Here is an 18,008-nt window from a genome sequence, read left to right as displayed (position 1 = left end):
AGGGCACACTGGTCCCTTCATCTGCTGGAACATGTATGTATGTATGTACTATTTATATATATATATATATATATATATATATATATATATATATATATATATATATATATATATATATATATATACTTTTGATAAAATTTTATTTTGTCATTTGTACATGATAATTGCTGATGTGTCATCACATCAGCAATTATCATGTGATTATGCGAACAAGTTGTTGCAGCTTTTTAATGTTTTGATACCTTTTCCATCTAACAGATTTGTTTGTTTTTCAGTTGCATTGTGCAGGATAAATGTCCCATTAAAGGAGAAAAACAATTCTAGGTGATATATATCGGTCTAATAGTCTTTTCCATTACAAAAATATGGCCTATCAGGGCTGTGTTGAGTTTTTGAAGTTTGCCATATTCACGTTTATATTTTATCTGTTTGATATAATTAACTATATTTCTTATGCTAAGAGTTTGTTTTTTATAATTTTCGTTTAGACAATGAGAATAAAATGTATTGGGGTACAACACATACTATTAGAAATACTAGTATAGAAATATTTGAGGATTTTATGCATGCATGTTGTGTTTAAAATAATTACCAAAAGGAACTACAAAGTGTTTTCACACTGTTTGCTGTGTTGGTGTTGGCATTTCTTTTCATATAGTATGTTTCAATACAGCTCCCTTCTAACCACCTGGTGAAGAAGGCCCAACAGCAGCTCTTCTTTCTCAGGAAATTGAAACGGAGCAGCCTTTCCACTATGCTGTTAAAAAACTTCTGCAGAGCTACAATGGAAAGCATTTTGTGTCTCAGCGTAACAGTGTGGTATGGGAGCTGCACAGTGCAGGAGAGGAAGGATTTAGTGGTGAGGACAGCACAGGGGATTGTGGGATTCCATCTACAGGACCTAGACTATGCTGCACAGGTCCAAAAAAAGGCCAGAGGTATTGCCACAGATCCCACCCACCCAGGCAATGCACTCTTTGTCCCACTTCCACCAGGGAAACGATTCAGGAACATTAAATCAAAAACTAACAGACTTAAAAACACCTTTTTACCCAAAGCTGTAAGAACTGATGTAAATCAAATCATTTTTACTTGCACATATGTATTAGCACACTGAATCTCTCAGGGACTGTCTGTTTAGATATCCAAGCACAATTCTGTAACTAAATTCTTGGTACAGTTTTGGAGACTGTCGTCCGATCCTTGGACATGAAAATTAGTCCATTAGCTGTCAAAGACTATATGCTTGCCTAAGCCCCTCTGGAAGTAATGTGGTTGGCCCGAGCAAGCAACTTGTTTTAAAATAAATAAATAATTGATTATGGTAACACATAATGACGATAAAGCTTTATGATTTTTGATTCAGACGCTGTTTTGCTGTTAACCAGATCCATAAGTCTAACAAGAGGACAAAAATACAGCTCACAATAATTAAAACAACACATTGGTAAGCAGTTGCTGACTTTATAAACAACTCTTTATCCATGCTTTATTTTACTTTTTATATTGAAATTCATAAATTAAAGGTTAAGTGCAGCTCAAAGTTCTGCTGTTGGCTGAATGTGGAGATGCATTTAAATAAGCCAGGGTAAATACTGCAGCGTCTGAAGATAGACATCCTTGTACTCACTGTGTGGTTCTGATATCTTTCTTCAGCAGTTTGTCCAAAATAGTTCTTACATTTTTCTCTCTCTCTCTCTGTGAGCAGTAAAATCTAGCTGGCAAAAAAGGAGATGAAATCGCCTGCAGCTTTAGAGAGCGACTCCAGATGGAGCAAGCCACTGAGTGTATAAAGTGAGATACAAACACTGGCAAAGCTGTTAAAAAGTTTTTTTTAACATTGTATTGGATTAAATCTACATAAGCACCACATTTACACACAACTTGTGGTTTTATAGAGGAATTTTTTTTTGAAGAACTTGATATAAACTGATAGCCCTGTTTGGGTCTTCTTAGTACAGAGGGGTTTTTAGTTGATGCACCGTTGATGAGTAAATTAGTGCGTATTCAGTAAACACATATTTTTACCGCTTCCACAGTTCTGCAGCTGAAAGTAATTAGGCTCTGAGCCAGAGGTGGCTCTGAATCATTTTGGCATGAGACGCTGACTGTAAGCTGCTGTTGGTGAACACACGGGACACCTTGGTTTTCTTTGAGAGTAAACATATCTGTTAAAGACTTATTTTATTTCTGCTTTCTTAGTCTTGAGTCTAGAAACTAAATAAAAAAGAAGACAGTATATTCCATTTATGCACCAGCCAAAAACATCAGTGTGTTTTTTTGGATTCTATGGGGCAAAGTTGAAGGTAATTGTGAAACCTCTAAATAAAATCCAGGGCAGCCAATTGTCTTAGAAAGTCCACTTATGTGTTTAATCTAATACAAAAAATGGCTGTTCTTTGAAGGCCTTAGAGGTTTGTGAGAAAACAGCATTGTGAAGACCAAAGAACATATCAGACTGGTCAGAGATAAAGTTGTTGGTAAAGTTTAAAGCAGTGTTTGATTGGAACACAGTAAAATCTCACAGAGCTCTGTTGAGCCCATCATCCAACAAAGGAAGGATGACATACCTACCAAGACATGGCCGTCCAAATAAACTGACAGGCTGGGCAAGGAGAACATTCATCAGAAAAGCCATCAAGAGGCATTGGGTAACTCTGGAGGAGTTGCACAGATCCACAGCTCAGTTGAGATCACATCCTCCCACAGCATTGCTGAGGGGGGTCTAGTTGTCCGGACTATAAGTACCGTTAAGTACCGTTCAGGTCATGTGGTTCTGTTGACATCTTCAAGCCATGACCTCCAGCATTCACTGTAGCGGTTCAAAGCCGAGTGTGAAGTAGCTGGGATGAGAGTCGGCTCCTCTATTTCTGATGCGATGGTTCTTAACCAGAAAAGAGTGGACCGCTCCCTTCGGGTGAGGGGCCAGTCTTTGTTTCAGGTAAAGGCGTTCACAGGTAATAATAGGATGGTGTGGGAGGTGGGTAGACGGATTGAGACTCTATCTGCAGTCATGTTGGTGCTACCCAGAAGCCCAAAAAACAGATATGCTTGCTTTGGATGGATGGATGGATGGATGGATGGATGGATGGATGGATGGATGGATGGATGGATGGATGGATGGATGGATGGATGGATGGATGGATGGATGGATGGATGGATGGATGGATGGATTTCATGTTTTTCATAAGGTTATGCTGCAGTGTTATAATGATATTTATTCAATTAATAATACAGTCTGTCATAAGAGCTGATCAAATATGGATCCACCAATCAGGCTTTCATCTCGGCTCCTGCAGAAAGGATGCCTGCATTGTCTTGATGCAGAGAAATTAACTGAAATATATACATATTTGAAAATAGTTGTAGACAAGAGATTCAAACTTAAAATTATAAAAGCTTTAGGTATTTGTATGCATCCATATGAATAACTGATGATTTTTTGATGCTCTCACATTTCTGGTTCCACTCTTGGACTTTAACCTGACTGTCAGAATAAACCCTGATATTCTCACTCTGAAGAACCATGAAGAACTGAACCTGAAGACAACAAAAATGTAAAAAAAAAAAAAAAAAAGTGTAGTACACAAACCCGAAAAATACATCTAAATGGATCTTTCCTGTGGTAAAATGCAGACACACATACAAATATTAATAATGCAGCCTCTACTGCATCTATAAACGGTTTGCTCTCTCTGCATCAGACAGATCAGCCTATATGTCCTCCTCCCCTTCCCTTTCCCAGGCCGGTATGACCATCACTGTTAAATCCAGTCTCCCACATTTGACTTGCTAATTTCTGCTCCCCTGCCGAAGAAAACAGCTCTGAAAACAAAAGGGGGATAATTATATCCTGCTGCTTGGCTTAGCCAGAGATGAAGGACCTCGGTACTGTAGCAGACCACTGACCTCAGTGTGAGCCTGTGCGCCTGCAGGTGGGAAACGGCGACAAGGACGTCCAGCGTGATGTAACTCAGCGTTTATGAAACTAACCTTGTCGGACTTGTATATCCAAAAAGGCATGTGTAGTTGTTCAAAACAAGCTGTTCTTGTTAAGTGCTTAAGGAAAACCAGCTATAATTTGCTAATTTGTTCTGATAACACTTCAAATACCAAGCCACACAGATTATTTACCTTATTAAATAACCCTATATAGGGTTAAATAACCCTAGAAAAACGTTTTTTTTTATTTCAAACAGATCATTGACACCATGTGTTGCCTCTTAATCACCCCAACACTCTTCCTCCATCACAGGACTATTTGTTGTGGAATCGCCTCGGCGCTACACTTGCCAACGGGAACCGGAGCGAAGAGGCAGTGGAGGCTTACACGCGAGCCCTCGAGCTCCATCCGGGGTTTATCAGGTCCCGCTACAACCTGGGCATCAGCTGCATTAACCTGGGGGCCCACAGGTGAGTCACCTGCAGCTGGATGGGAGACGACAAACAAATGTGCCCTGGTTTGATGCAGTGGACCAGATGCAATATGCAGTTGAAATCAGAAGCCCTGGATTAAAAAAAAAAATTGTCTGACACAAGATGACACTAAACTTTTACTGTGGTAGGTCAATGTAGATTGCTTAACTGTCAAATTTTTAACAAATTTGTTTTACTTGGTAGAAAACGGGATAATATTAACAGTAACGAAACAGTAAAAGCACTGAGTGAGTTTCCTTTAAGATAGAGGAGCACAGATTATCAATCATCTACAGATAGACTTGTCTGCGAATAACAGCGTTAGAACCATCTTATTATGAAAATATAATGTTTTGACAATGTTTGACATGATATTGTCTACAAACAGTACAAATTCCACCTTGCAGACACAAACAGAAGAGCATTAAGCGCTCCCTGTGTATTTACCTGGATATCCCAGCAATAGACAGGCATTACATCTCTGCAAATGTTAAACTGGTCTCAATAACAGCAGACAGCTATCCATACAGCTGGAGGAACCATCATTACTCTATTTTCAACCCAAGGCTGACTAGACTTATTGTTGTAAGCAATTTGAAAAATTGTAAAGCAAAATTCTCCCATGGAGAAAGTACATGTTTTTTTTGGGACGTGGAAAAATATATTCATTTAAGCACAGTTTAGGTTTAAGAAGGTCTTTTAAGAAGTGATTTATATGCTTAAGATAAGGTTAACAATATAGGTGAATGAAATAGGCCCGTATAGTTGGAACTGAGGTGGTTTTGAGTGATTTTGTTGCCATAAACACAGAAAGTGAAAGATGTTATGGCTTCAGAACATTATCAGAAATCAGTAATTAAATAGCTAATGAGCTTTAGGATGATTATCATTTTTTAATTTTATTTAGGAATATGATGAACCTCCCAGCAGCACTGATAGCAGCCGGGCAATCAGAGAGTAGCTGAACAAAATGATTGTAGGATTATGGCAAAGAACAAGCCGAGCGCTTAGCTTGGTGAGGAGAAGCAGTGACCTTTAGCATTTCGAGAGCAATTTGTCTTCATAGTCTGAAGCCGCAAATAACACTCCGCAAAGGTTGAGAGGCTGTTTAAACCATTGATAACGATATAGGAGCCATAGTCTTTTGACGAGTGAGACTATCACAGAGGTTGAGTTAGACATTTTTAATATGTGTTGTTCAAATCTATAAAATTCCTTCCCAGTATTTGCAAAAGCAGCAAATGGCCAAATTTTTAACCCAGAGCCGAGCCGCAGGGCTGAGCCCAGACATGATTTTGACAATTTAACTTTTTGATGCCATTCATATACTATTGTAATCCATGTTATTTCTTTTAAAAACAATTCTTTTGACATTTATCAAAATGTCGTTAAGATCTGAACATATTTTTTCTGTTAATATTGTTGAAAGTAGAGTGATCAGACATAGTTAGGGTTAGACATTATAGTTTTAAAATGACAAAAGAAATTAAATACAAACGGAGAGCCAGAGACTCACACATGTTGAAAAAATGATGCTATCTCCATGATCCCGTCTGAGCAAAAGATAGCTGGTAAATCCATATGCACAGTGTCTTGCCAAACTATTCATACCCCTTGAACTTTTGACAAATCACACTTAAAGACTTTAATGTCCTTTAACATTGTTTTATATGATATAATCACCCTGTGCTACAGTTACAGCTGCAAAGCTTTTGTAGTAAGTCTCTTGAAGCTTTAAACATCTAGAGAGTGATTTCACCAACCCTTCTATAAAAACTAGATCCAGCTCTGCCAGGTTAGAAAAGTGTTTTTTTAAGTGTTTCACCTATTTTGTTATTTGAATTTAGTGATGACATTTACCCGGGCCAGGCCTATACAAATACATGCTCGGGTCAAAACCGTTCCTTCTTTTTGTTTATGCTGTCCAGCTTCTCTGGTCCTGCTAAATGAAAGCATCCCCACAGCATGTTGCCGCCTCTGCCGTGTTCTACTGTAGTGGTGGTGTGTTCAGAGTGATGCACAGTGCTAGTTTTCTTTAGGTTTTTACTCACACAAAATGTTCCTTGCACTTTGCAATTGTGCGATAACTTTAGAATAAATTACAATTTGGTTTTATAATGTGGAAAATTGTGGAAAAATTCAAAAGCAATAAGTATTTTTTGCGAGGTACCATATATATATCAACAAAACGTGCTGAAGTGTCAGATCCCTGAGACTTAAAACCAATCTACAAGATTTGTTGGTGAACTGCTATACCAAGCTATACGTCCCATTCTGTTTAAACAGCAGAATCATTTCTTTATAGCATATTCAGAAAACTTGATAAAGTAGTTTGTGTAACCTTGCAGCAACTCTGACTGTTTAACCTGTAACAACTGCGCACCCTGTTCCCGCAGAGAGGCGGCCAGTAACTTCCTGACGGCTTTAAGTCTCCAGAGGAAAACCCAGAGTGGCCAGCAGTCCAATCAGGTGATGTCTGGCAACATCTGGGCCGCTCTGAGGATAGCGTTATCCATGATGGACCAACCCGAACTCTTCCAGGCTGCAAACATTGGCGACCTGGATCTTCTGATGCGGGCCTTTAACTTAGATATTTGAGGAAGAGCCGTTGGAGCGTGCTCCATCGCTTATTCTTTGATTTCTACCAGGAGGCCAAAAGCCCAAAGTGCACAAGTTTGAGTCAGCACACAGCCATGTGTGTTAAGTTTCAGCACATCAAAATGAACTAAAAAAGGTCAAACCCCGTCATGTTTTCCTGCCCTAAATTTCTTCTTGAGCAGTGTGGAGGGCCGGTTCTTCCAAGGTTTTGGATAGACTGCTTAGTGATGGAATTTGCGCTGCAATTTGCAATTTCCCTAAAGAGCACAAGGACGGGCAAAGATTGCTCGAGCAATGCCTTAGAGGATGCATCAATTAAAAACTGACTCATGCGGTGGAACAGAGGTGAGCCAGGAGTGACAGCCAGCTTTAAGACTCCCACAGAGGAACCCTCACAAGCCATTTGCAGCAGAAAATATGAGGTTTTGAGAGGATGAGCTGTTGACTCAGGACCGTCTCTCCTCTTCTCTGACGGATGGATTCATCGAGCGAACAAGAGAAGCTGCACCCTGTAAACCGGAGCTCCATATTGTCTTCCTGGCTTCATCCTCTCTCAATGGAGACTTATTACTCTGCATAAAAAAAAAAATTCAAGAAATGGATAAATTAACATACTTATAGAAGTTTTCCCTTTGCACTTTTAGATGACTTCCTCGATCCAAGTAGAATGTGCAACCCAGGTTGTCAAGCCTTACTAAGATGCATGTGTCCAACCTTATTTATTTAAACTATTTTTTATGGCAGCAAGGAACTCAAATATATCCAAGCTATTTTCAGACCGGTTTAAATTTCCTAGCATAAGTGCTGTTCTCAGAACTTGTAAGATTTCTGATCTGCTGATTTCCGTTTGCCTGTTTATATATTTATGCAGCTGTTGTGTAATATTTGCTCCCTTTATGCTGACTGGCTGGGAGAATGCACACCATGCCTGGGTAATATTGATTTGAACAGTGGTTTTGAACTTTTCTCAGAGGGGGATGGGGGGGTGGGAGGGAGGGGGGGGGGGGTGGTAATATTTCTAAAAATATCTCTCCTCTCCGAGGCCCCAACAAAGAAAAGCCTAATTTTTTATTTATGCTGACTGTATTCATTTGGATACAGCATATTAACATTAGATAAAAAGATTTGTATTTGCAAGCCAAGGCCCGAGACAGCAGCTTGATGAATTTCCTTAATTCAGTCGTTTGTATGTTTGCTGCTCCTCCACCGGCAGCCAAGCTGATTCGTTTAATGAAATCAGTTACCCTCATTTTCATGATTTCAATATTTATAGAAGGTTGTTTAAACGGTTGCGCACATTTGTTTGTTTGCTTTTACCTCATTAATATGCATATGCAATAGACATGATTAATAAATACACGTTATTCATAAAATCCTAATAAATATAAAAAGCACCGGTGATCCTGCTTACGATAAATACTTTTGCAGCACTTCAGAATATTTTTTATAAACTTTTTTTTTAGCTGTCAGCTTCCTTTTGGGACCCACTTTGAAAGTCGGCGTGTGAGCTGAACATCATGCAGCTTGCCACGCGGCAGAGTGAATGATAGATTATCTGCTGCACAGTATGGCTCACTTATCAGCAGTGTCCACCGTCTGAGTGCGCTGCAGAAAGCGTTTTTTTTTTTTTTTTATTGTCGGCTCCTATGCAAAAGGTCATGTTTCATGTTTGTCCCCGTCTGCCTCAGTGGACCAAAGGGAAGTGTTGATTCTGTGTTTTGAATGAATGCTATCAGCGGGGACCAGAGACCAATACCAGAACCATTCATCTTCCAAACGCTGCAGCTGGGATGACACACTCTGTGTTAGAAGGAGTGTTTTATCAGGCGGCTGGGGGAGAACAAACACAAACCGGCTGAAGTGCAGCACTGACACTATGAATCTGTGACATAGTCATGCATATTTGGCTGCAGCTGCACACACAAAATTCATCACCGTTCCCTCTGACATGCCAGCTCACTTTTCTCTTTGTTTGGAGAAGTATTCGTTCGTGTCACGTTTCTACAACCACAAGCTTCAACGTATCTTACTGGAATTGTTATGAATCAGTGACACAAAAATGCATAGTTGGGAAGTGGAAGAAAACTGATAGACAGTTTCCTTCTTTTTTTTCTTCCAAAAAGAAAATCAGAAAACTTTGACATGCATTTGTGTGTGGTGGTAAGGAAACACCAAAAAAACATGCAGAATAGTGGGTTTTAAGGAAAATGACTTAAACCACTCTTACCATATCTTGGTAGTTTTCCAGCTGCGTTACACTCGTTCACAATCTGGTTGATTAATTGAACAATTCTCCATAAGATGTTTAAAGCTTAGGACATTACCTATTTTAACCTTGCCCTGCTTTCAGCTTTTCCACCTCATCCTAGACCTATTTTTTATGATGCTGTTTGTTCACTAATGTTTTCTAACGAACATCTGAGACCTTTACAAAGTTATTGCAAATGCATGTATCACCTTTTAAATTTTTATTTGTGGAAAAAAGAAAATTGTATATTGTTGTCATTCCACTTCACCATCAACCAGTGGCAGTATTCACAAAGATTCTCAGAGTCCTCTCAGAGAGCTCCTTTCTTAGCCTAAAAAGTCCTACCTAGGTGTCTCAGATTAAGAGTGATTCAGAAAGCTGCTGAGAGCAACTGAGTAAAGAATTTACAGACATTTTTATCTTAGTCAGGAGGTGTGATTGACCCCATTTCTAGGCGTGATGCTGTCTTTTAAGACCTGTGATTGGTTTATAGGACAAGAAGAAAAAACACAGTTTTGTTCCTAGTAATCAAAAGACAGGAATGAACCATTTAGACTGGATTATGAAATGTGTGACATGATGAAAGTAAATTAAATTAATTGTCACACAGCAATAAAATGCCTGTGACCACACCTTATTTACATCCTCGTTATTTTTGATTTGCCTCATGCAATGTTTACTCAGCAGTCATTTTACTACTTTATATATTTGATATTAATGAACACTCACCAGTGATTGTAACCAAATAGTCACCATTTTACTGAGATTATCTGCTACTATTTGGCAAAGTGACATAAAATGGAGACAAAGGGTGCAAAAAAACAAACTGGACAGCAGCGCCTCTGTCCATACAGCTCTGGGCGGAGAATAGAGTGTTGAAAGGTAAATTAGTCCCTGGATCACAGGGCAAATACAATGACATTGAAGTGTATTGTCGCAGATCTACACATCTTTTTCTCTGTGCATCTTGGTGCTTTTACGCAGCAGTGAGAAGCACTGCAGCAATCAAAAGTAAGAGGAAGGGATCGCACAAGTGAACTTCTAGATGACCGTTTAGGCTACTGACATAATGAAATACAGAAAATATTTTCTCACTTTTTTAATGTGTATATTTTGTAAATTTCTCCATTTTTAATTCATGATTATTCAATATTTTTCCTATGATTAAGTTACTAGAGCTGCACCTGTAACCCATCGGGTCACTGAAACTAATGAATTTCCCCCTGTAGGGATGATAAAGTTTATCTTACCTACATACTAATAATTGTGTCAATGTTAAAGAAGTTTATGTGCTCATTTCCTCCACTGGTTAGCTCTCTCTGTTTGTGCCATTGTCCCTGCTTACAGACTGGCTAAAGGTCCTCCTCAATACTAACGTTTTGTTTTTCACTTTAGGAGCTCACTTAAGACCTAAGATGCTTTGTGAATCACTTTTATTTCATCGAGGCAAAATTCTAAGAAAAAAATCTTAGAATAAGGGAAATTCTAAAATGTTTCCTAAAATGATGTGACTAAGAGCTACTTTTAGTCTCAGGACTCTTTGTGAATACGGGCACAGTACTGTCCCCACAGGTTAATGCTCCTATGGCAGGTTGTCTGGTTTCATTGTAGTTTTGATCTCATCGTGGTTGTCTGCACATTAGGATTATCTACAAACTGCTGGAGTAAATGAGGTTATCAGTAGTTTCTGGTGCGCTGAACGACTACTATTATGCATTTTCTTTTCGTTGCATAAATTTGTCTATTTTTTTGTGCATCCAAAATCACCCCAAATTAAATTATTCTCACAAACTCCCCCCAGCTGCCTGAAATGTTATAATGTTGCTTTAGTTATAGCCTTTCCTCCTTCACTCATTGAAATGATCATGGGATACATTTACCCAGTGCTTTGTTGGCAAAGTCCGGTGCAGCTTACTTCTAAAACAAAACAGTTCTGCCAATTTAGAGCTAATTAACTCCTTAATGACTGCAGGAAGTGAAACATAGTCCTTTAAAATTAAATTTAGTTCAAAACCCTTCTTTAGTTCAGTACGTTACTTCTCTTAAAACGTTCTGTTCTAGAGATGGTCGAAAGATTCTGGCTCCAGAAATGTTCTCGCTCTAAGCTCTCACATACAAATGATCAAAAATTATTACAGATGTCAATGGATATCCTCCGTTACATCCTCCAGTGGTCGTCTCAGGTGGAAATTTCCTGAAAGCAAACTTACAAAAGTCAGATGTCATGTACGCGCTGCTGTTACTGTCCGCTGGGTTGTGTTTGTCGAGCACAGTGTCCAGTCCTAGACAAGCCTCTGTCCGTCTTCATCCTGTGTCTTTGTTGTTATAACCTTCTTAATTACTTTTAGAAAAGAAAAACGTTCTTCATAATTATTTTATAAACACGACCTGTTTCCGTTTGTCCTCCATTTCAACAGAACTGTAGAAAACTTGATGTCTGGTAATTTTGTTGATTTTAAATCAGTTCCAGTTTACCAGTGGTTTTGGGTGTTCAATTTTTTTAAATCTGTAAATGTGCTGAAATGAAAAAAAAAAACGAAAAAAAAAAACGAGACAACTTTAAGCTGCCAGCTTAAAGTCCAGACTTTTTTAGGATTAACTACCTTCTCAGGTGAACTGAAGTAGCTTAGCGCATGCTCCTGAGGTACATCACAAGGCCGATAGCATGTTTGTTATGGCACAGAATGACACTCTCATTTTAATGCATGCAAGTGCTTACTTTTGCTATCACTAATATAAATACATATATATACACAATTTAAGCACATGAAGAAGTTCCCTTTCAATATTTCTGCAATATACTGCAACCGTAGCATTAAAACAATATTTATATACTCAGTGTTTGTTAAACACAAGGTTTGCTTTGTGGCACATAAGACAACATGTGAAGGACTCCAGCAAAACAATGAGGATAAGGAAAAAAAACATGTAATTTTTATACAAAAAAACTCTAGGCTTAAATTATAGTTTCCTGATACAACCGGCGATTACAGTTGGTTATTATCTTGAAATTTTTAAAATACATCTAATTATTAACACGCTGGTAGTTGCCATAGTCACCCGGACCTATGAAACTCTACTTTTGTCACTGTTTTTTTCTTATCCTGCCATGTTTGTTGGCATATCTAAAACTACTATTTGCATTTCTATAAGTTTTGCATGTTGCTAATGATGTGCCCCCATTTGGTATAGTGCGAGCATATTGGGATGAAGGGTATAAGTTGCTGTTACGGTGATGTCAATGTGTGTTTTTTACCCCCACCCTTAACGATTGTTAGTCCATCTGGGGAGGAGAGTTCTAATGCGCTATATGCAGTCATTGAGTGCCCCTAAGTGGTCAAAAGTAATTATCTGAATTTTATCAGAAACTGAGTCCTACAGTTAAGCTGTTGGAGCCACTTGAACCCTTCTGCATGGTGTAGCGTAAGATTACTAACATTATCTCGTCATTGCTGCAACATTTGAGTACCATTTATATTGAGTTTGCAGCAGTAGTGCCTAGGTGTGGTGTTGTTGGCATCCCTTTTTTGCAATGCTCGTGAGAGATTATTTTAACCCATAAAAAAACAACTCTCTGGCAGCTTTGTTTAGCTGCAGATAAAATTACAAGTTACAGTATCAGATGAGCAGAAAGTAATGTTTTAAAGCCACCATTTAAGAAAAACAAAGCAGATATGTAATAGTTTGACAAGGGTATAAGGATTCAAAATTGTTGTGCTAAATATGAAGTAAAAATGCAAATAATTTTTTTGGAACTATTTGAAATTGTGATTTTTGCTCCATTTACAGCTATAATCATTTGAGGTTTGTTCTGTATTACAATCTGATTTAAGGTTACATGTTGAAACAGCTCTAGTTTATGATGCTGTTCATATCAAGAGCAAAGGTTCATAGACGACTATGTAACTGGAATAAAATAAATTGTCAAGATGTCAAGAAAACACATTTAAAAGCAATTAACTGAAGAAAAATATTTAATTATGGTCCAAGAATACCTTATTCTTTATCTTTATTAAATTTCCCATTTTGCTTGCTTTTATTCTATGTTTTATTAAGAGTCAATTACATCTCATGTCTCAAAAATTGTAAAAAAATTTGTGCTTCACGGATGTAATAACATATATGCCGGCTTTGTTGCTGCTTAACTTTAATGCATTTCAAAACCATTTAAAGCTGCTTATAGGTCGGGTCTCATGAAGGCTAGTAATCCATGCCGTTTCTGGTTCTCCCTTCCTTCATGACATGTGTAGAGACAGTTTGTCTTATTTAATTGAAGCATCACACATGAATGAATACAACTATATTTTGATGAATGAAACTAGAAATTATATACTTTCTATACATCCTCCCATTTAATGAACCACATACTATATTGATTATTAATCAACTTGTATAATCACATATAAAGCATTAGCACCTTTAAAACAAAAGTATGGAAGTAAACTTTTAAAATAAACTATTGTTATATATTCTCTGCTTACGTGTCTTTCTTTTGGGGTACCTCAATGCTCTATTCCTCGGGCCACTCTTATTCAACATCTATATGATCCTGCTGGCTCAGAATGTGGAGTGCTACAGCATCTCCCTACGATATCTGTGCTGATGGCATAGAAATGTATTTGTATGCCACCACTTGATCATAGTCCCCTACAGTCTTCTCTAAGCCCCGGTGGGTCGAGGCAGATGACCGTTCACACTGAGCCCGGTTCTACTGGTGGTTTTTCCTTCCTGTTAATGGGGAGTTTTTTTTCTTTCCACTGTCCCTTCATGCTTGCTTAGTATAAGGGATTGCTGCAAAGCCATGGACATTGCAGACGACTCTCCCTGTAGCTCCACGCTTCTTCATGAGGAGTAAATGCTGCTTGTCAGGACTTTGATGCAATCAACTGGGTTTCCCTCTATAGGACATTTTTTGACCAATCTGTATAATCTGATTGAATTTGAATTTGCAAAGTGCCTTAAGATGACATGTTTCATGAATTTGCACTATATAAATAAGATTGAATACAGTCACTGAGCCACTGTGTCCAAAACATCCTTGAGTGTCCAGGTCAGAATTTCCTCCAGTTTAATGCAGAACAAACAGGAATCCTGTGACGTCAGGAAACCAAATCTAATTTCACTGCATGGGGCAGATGACGGGAGAGCAGGCAAAAAACCTAGACGTCTTCATGGTCTAATGCCTGAGTTTCAACAACAAAGCTCAAGTCCGTTTATTTTACTAATGTATATTTAAGCCCACTACCATCTCAAACAGAATAAAGTTGTTTTTTTTTTTTTTTTTTTTTAAAACAGGGAACAGAGAATCTGCTGCCTGCTTTTAATTTCAGTATGTTAATGTAATGGATTACCCGCTGTATGAAAGGTACGTACAAGTAAAGCTGTCTTGACTTTAGTCTTACAATTTGAAAAAAAAAAAAAATAATAATCATCACGTGTGACACTGCAGATTCAAAAGAAAATGAGCCACGCATCAACAAATGTGGAGTTTATTAAATTATCCAAACATCATAAAGTAAACAGTGCCACTGGATATACTGTACGGTATTAACGTACTCTGAAGCCATATTTGGATGAACGGCTACATTACAAAAGTCACCTTAAAATAATCCCCATCAGCAAAAAAAAAAGAAAAAAAAACTAATGAAAACTACAGAAATGGCACAAATCTTTTTGCAAAAAACGCAGCAGAGAGAAAAAAAAACAAGTGAAGAACATGTTTTAGGTAAATGGAAAAAAATAAAAAGAATAAAACCTGCAAATGTACCATTGTACAATCTAAAACAACTACATGTTGACGTTTCGCCCACATGCTGAATATGAAACCTGTTTTTTGTAACAAATCGAACAAGGAGTCTAAAACAGACTGAGCAGAGGGAGAGTTGAAAACAACATAAAGGGGAAAAAAACAAAAACAAAAGAGAAATATATAACCAGGCAGGCGCAAGAAACAGCGAAGTGACACAAACTTCACAGAACGTGTGGACACATTTATAAACCGACCACAGCTGAGCGAGACAAAAACCTCATCAGTCTTCAGCTGATGATGAGCAGCGGAAAGGCAGGACTTGCATAGAGATTTTTAGCAATATTTCCTGCTGCATAGACGAGAAACACAGCAGCAGTTTAGTGAGAGGCTGAGGTCGGATTGTGAGTTAAGATTTGTCCGGAGAGGTTTAGGCACAGCGTTGTTAAAGAGGAGCACAGTGGAAATTGAGATTTATCCTGTAAATCTTAGTCCAAATAGTGTTTCATCTGTAATGAGGATTATCAGAGGAAAAACTCCACTGCCCATTTAGCGTTTTGTTTTTTTGTTGCCATTCCATCATATTCTAGCTAGCAGTTTTGGTTGTTTTATGTCAAACAAATTTCTTACAAAACACCAATTTAACATTGGTTGTTTGGTGTCTACCAATATGTTCAGAATTACATGTATAGCCAGACTTGACTTTTGAAGGACAACATAAACTTTATAACCCACAGAGGTCATCTTTGGGGGGAAAAATGCTGAAAGTGCATCACTGCAGTGGTTCCCAAAGCTTTCAGCTTCTGATCCCCAAAACTAACCAAGACATGTGACCAGTTTATTGGTGGAGAATACATTCATCACTAGCATAAAGACCATCAGCACCCAATATACAGTCTTTATCCATTTTTATCTCCCATCATTTTTGAATTTTACTTTGAGTTCTGAACGGGATCTCAAGACGTCAACCCTCCTGATTTTTGACTCCAGCTTTAGAGACCACTGAGTTACTGCACACAGCATATCAATGGACAATAAAAAGGCCAACACTTTGTAACATTGCACTGTCTTTTGCTAAGATGCATCCAACAAAACCAGCTTCTATTCCAGTCAAACTTATGGGCAAAAATAGGCATGGGCCAGTACGAGATGACGTACTGCCGGTATAATAACCTTGAGTTAAAATACCACAGTTTTATTGTGTTTAAAAACAACAAAGATATAATGTATAATGCAATATAATTGCTTTTCTTGAACATAAATTGCCGCTGCAAACATAAATTACATAGATTAATAGCTAAATTATTTATTTTTACTGCCCTTTTGATGCATAACAAACTATGAAACAAAGGACAATTAAATTTACTCAGGTTCCAAGTGCTTATGGCACAGAATATTATGCCTTCTTGCTGTTCTGCTCTATTAGAGTCTCAAGTATTTCAAGCTGACATTAGTTGATTAATAAGAGTAATGGGCACTTTATTTTCTTTTTCACACCACAGCTGAATGTAGAAGAGCTGAGCGGTGTGCTGCAACAAGTGGGGGAGGGGTAACCAGCTGTTCTCGGTACAGTCTGATCCCTTTCTATTCGATCGCATTGAAATGACTAAACAGTTTTCAAACAAATTTTCTTTTAAACCTCCGTATATTTACCACTAACTGGTTCAAGCTAAACTATAAAATTAAAAGATGATCTGAGCACCAGTTCTGAGATGATTTTGACAGCAACAAACAGTAAAAGTCTACAACTCCATGCATCTTGCATATTGGAAACATTCCAATTAGATTCTAAAGACTAATCAGCTGAATTATTCCTGTAGGTTTGTGGAAAATGAGGTTTGGTTTGCAGTGAGCACCATTAAATTTTACATTCGGCAACGGACAAGCAGCGCAGGGGAGATACAGATACAGATCAGTGTGCAGCCTTCACCTCCAATTTAGTTGCAGTGCATGTTGCTCCAGACAAGTGTTCAAATGTATCAATGCGACAAGAGTCCTAAAAAGTTGTAACAAGTCAGTGAAAACATAAATTTTTCCTTTTTGGGGTCACAGTCTGAATCTGTCGGCGTGATAAAGGAACCAAACTGCTGCAGGTGCAGCTGAGTTCAAATTTGCAAAGGAAGCAAATAATTTGCAATTTGAGCAAAAAAACTGCTTAAAAAGTTCAGGACCAAAAACTTTTGTACAAGTTATAGGTGCAGCACTGATTTAGCATTCATTTAAATAAGCCTCTACATGCTCCAATCGGGCATTCATTAAATACTAATGTGGTTTAAGTAATAATTTAACTTAAGATATCACATTCACTTGTATATTTTTGTTACTCCACCTCTTCTGCATCAAATGCAGAATATAACACATTTTTTTGTTTGTTTGAAAGTGCTTTTAGCAAAACAAATGGATCAAGTTTTGGTAGGTCAGTCAGCGCAGAGAAAGAAAAGAAGGAAACGTCTTTGTCAAAGTGAAAAACACAGATTGTTCTCTCATCTCTGGGGCAGTGTTCAGCTGTAATCCAGCAAACTAATACCGTATATTTACAGTCTAGGGTAACATTTATTATTTCAACCTTCCCGGCACTTTCCTACATTTGGAAGAATTTTCTTGGCATTCAAAGTTACCCCACAAGGAAAAACATTCATTGTAAGCCATCGACAACAGACCCATCAGGTTTCTTTTGTTGCAGGTTCTGAGCATTTCTGGGCTGGTAGTGTTGCGCTGCCATCTAAGCACACATTTATAAAATGTAGCACTCTGAAAGTGCGGCACAGCAGCTGAGGCAGAGAGGAGGAACAACCTGATCTGATATGTCGCATCATTTTGTTTCCAGAAAAGTAGAAATTGCACGCGTCCCTGTGTACCTACACAATTTTTCCCCTCTTTTCCTCTTTCTTCTCTCTCAACATAAACAATGAAATATACATTTAAAGCATAAACACAACAAATGCGCACACAAAAAAAGCACATCGCTTTCCTTTTAGGACCAGTATTCCTGGTTACTCC

The 18,008-nt window shown here is 38.1% G+C and overlaps 1 protein-coding gene across 4 annotated transcripts in view; it reads left to right on the top strand.

The window, feature by feature from the left end:
- The window catches only part of pex5la (peroxisomal biogenesis factor 5-like a), a 117,663-nt gene extending 110,174 nt beyond the window's left edge, over nucleotides 1–7,489 (top strand). For all 4 annotated transcript variants that reach the window (XM_036141170.1, XM_036141168.1, XM_012877931.3 and 1 more), the window contains 2 exons: nucleotides 4,256–4,413; nucleotides 6,813–7,489. In XM_036141170.1, coding sequence (XP_035997063.1) covers nucleotides 4,256–4,413; nucleotides 6,813–7,014 — 360 coding nt within the window. In that variant the 3' untranslated portion in view covers nucleotides 7,015–7,489. The remainder of the gene's footprint in view (nucleotides 1–4,255; nucleotides 4,414–6,812) is intronic.
- The last annotated feature ends 10,519 nt before the right edge of the window (nucleotides 7,490–18,008 follow it).

Source organism: Fundulus heteroclitus, chromosome 9, assembly GCF_011125445.2.
Source record: "Fundulus heteroclitus isolate FHET01 chromosome 9, MU-UCD_Fhet_4.1, whole genome shotgun sequence".
Lineage (NCBI taxonomy): Eukaryota > Metazoa > Chordata > Actinopteri > Cyprinodontiformes > Fundulidae > Fundulus > Fundulus heteroclitus.
The sequence above is the reverse complement of the archived record's forward strand: the minus strand, read 5'-3'. Positions and strand labels throughout refer to the sequence as shown.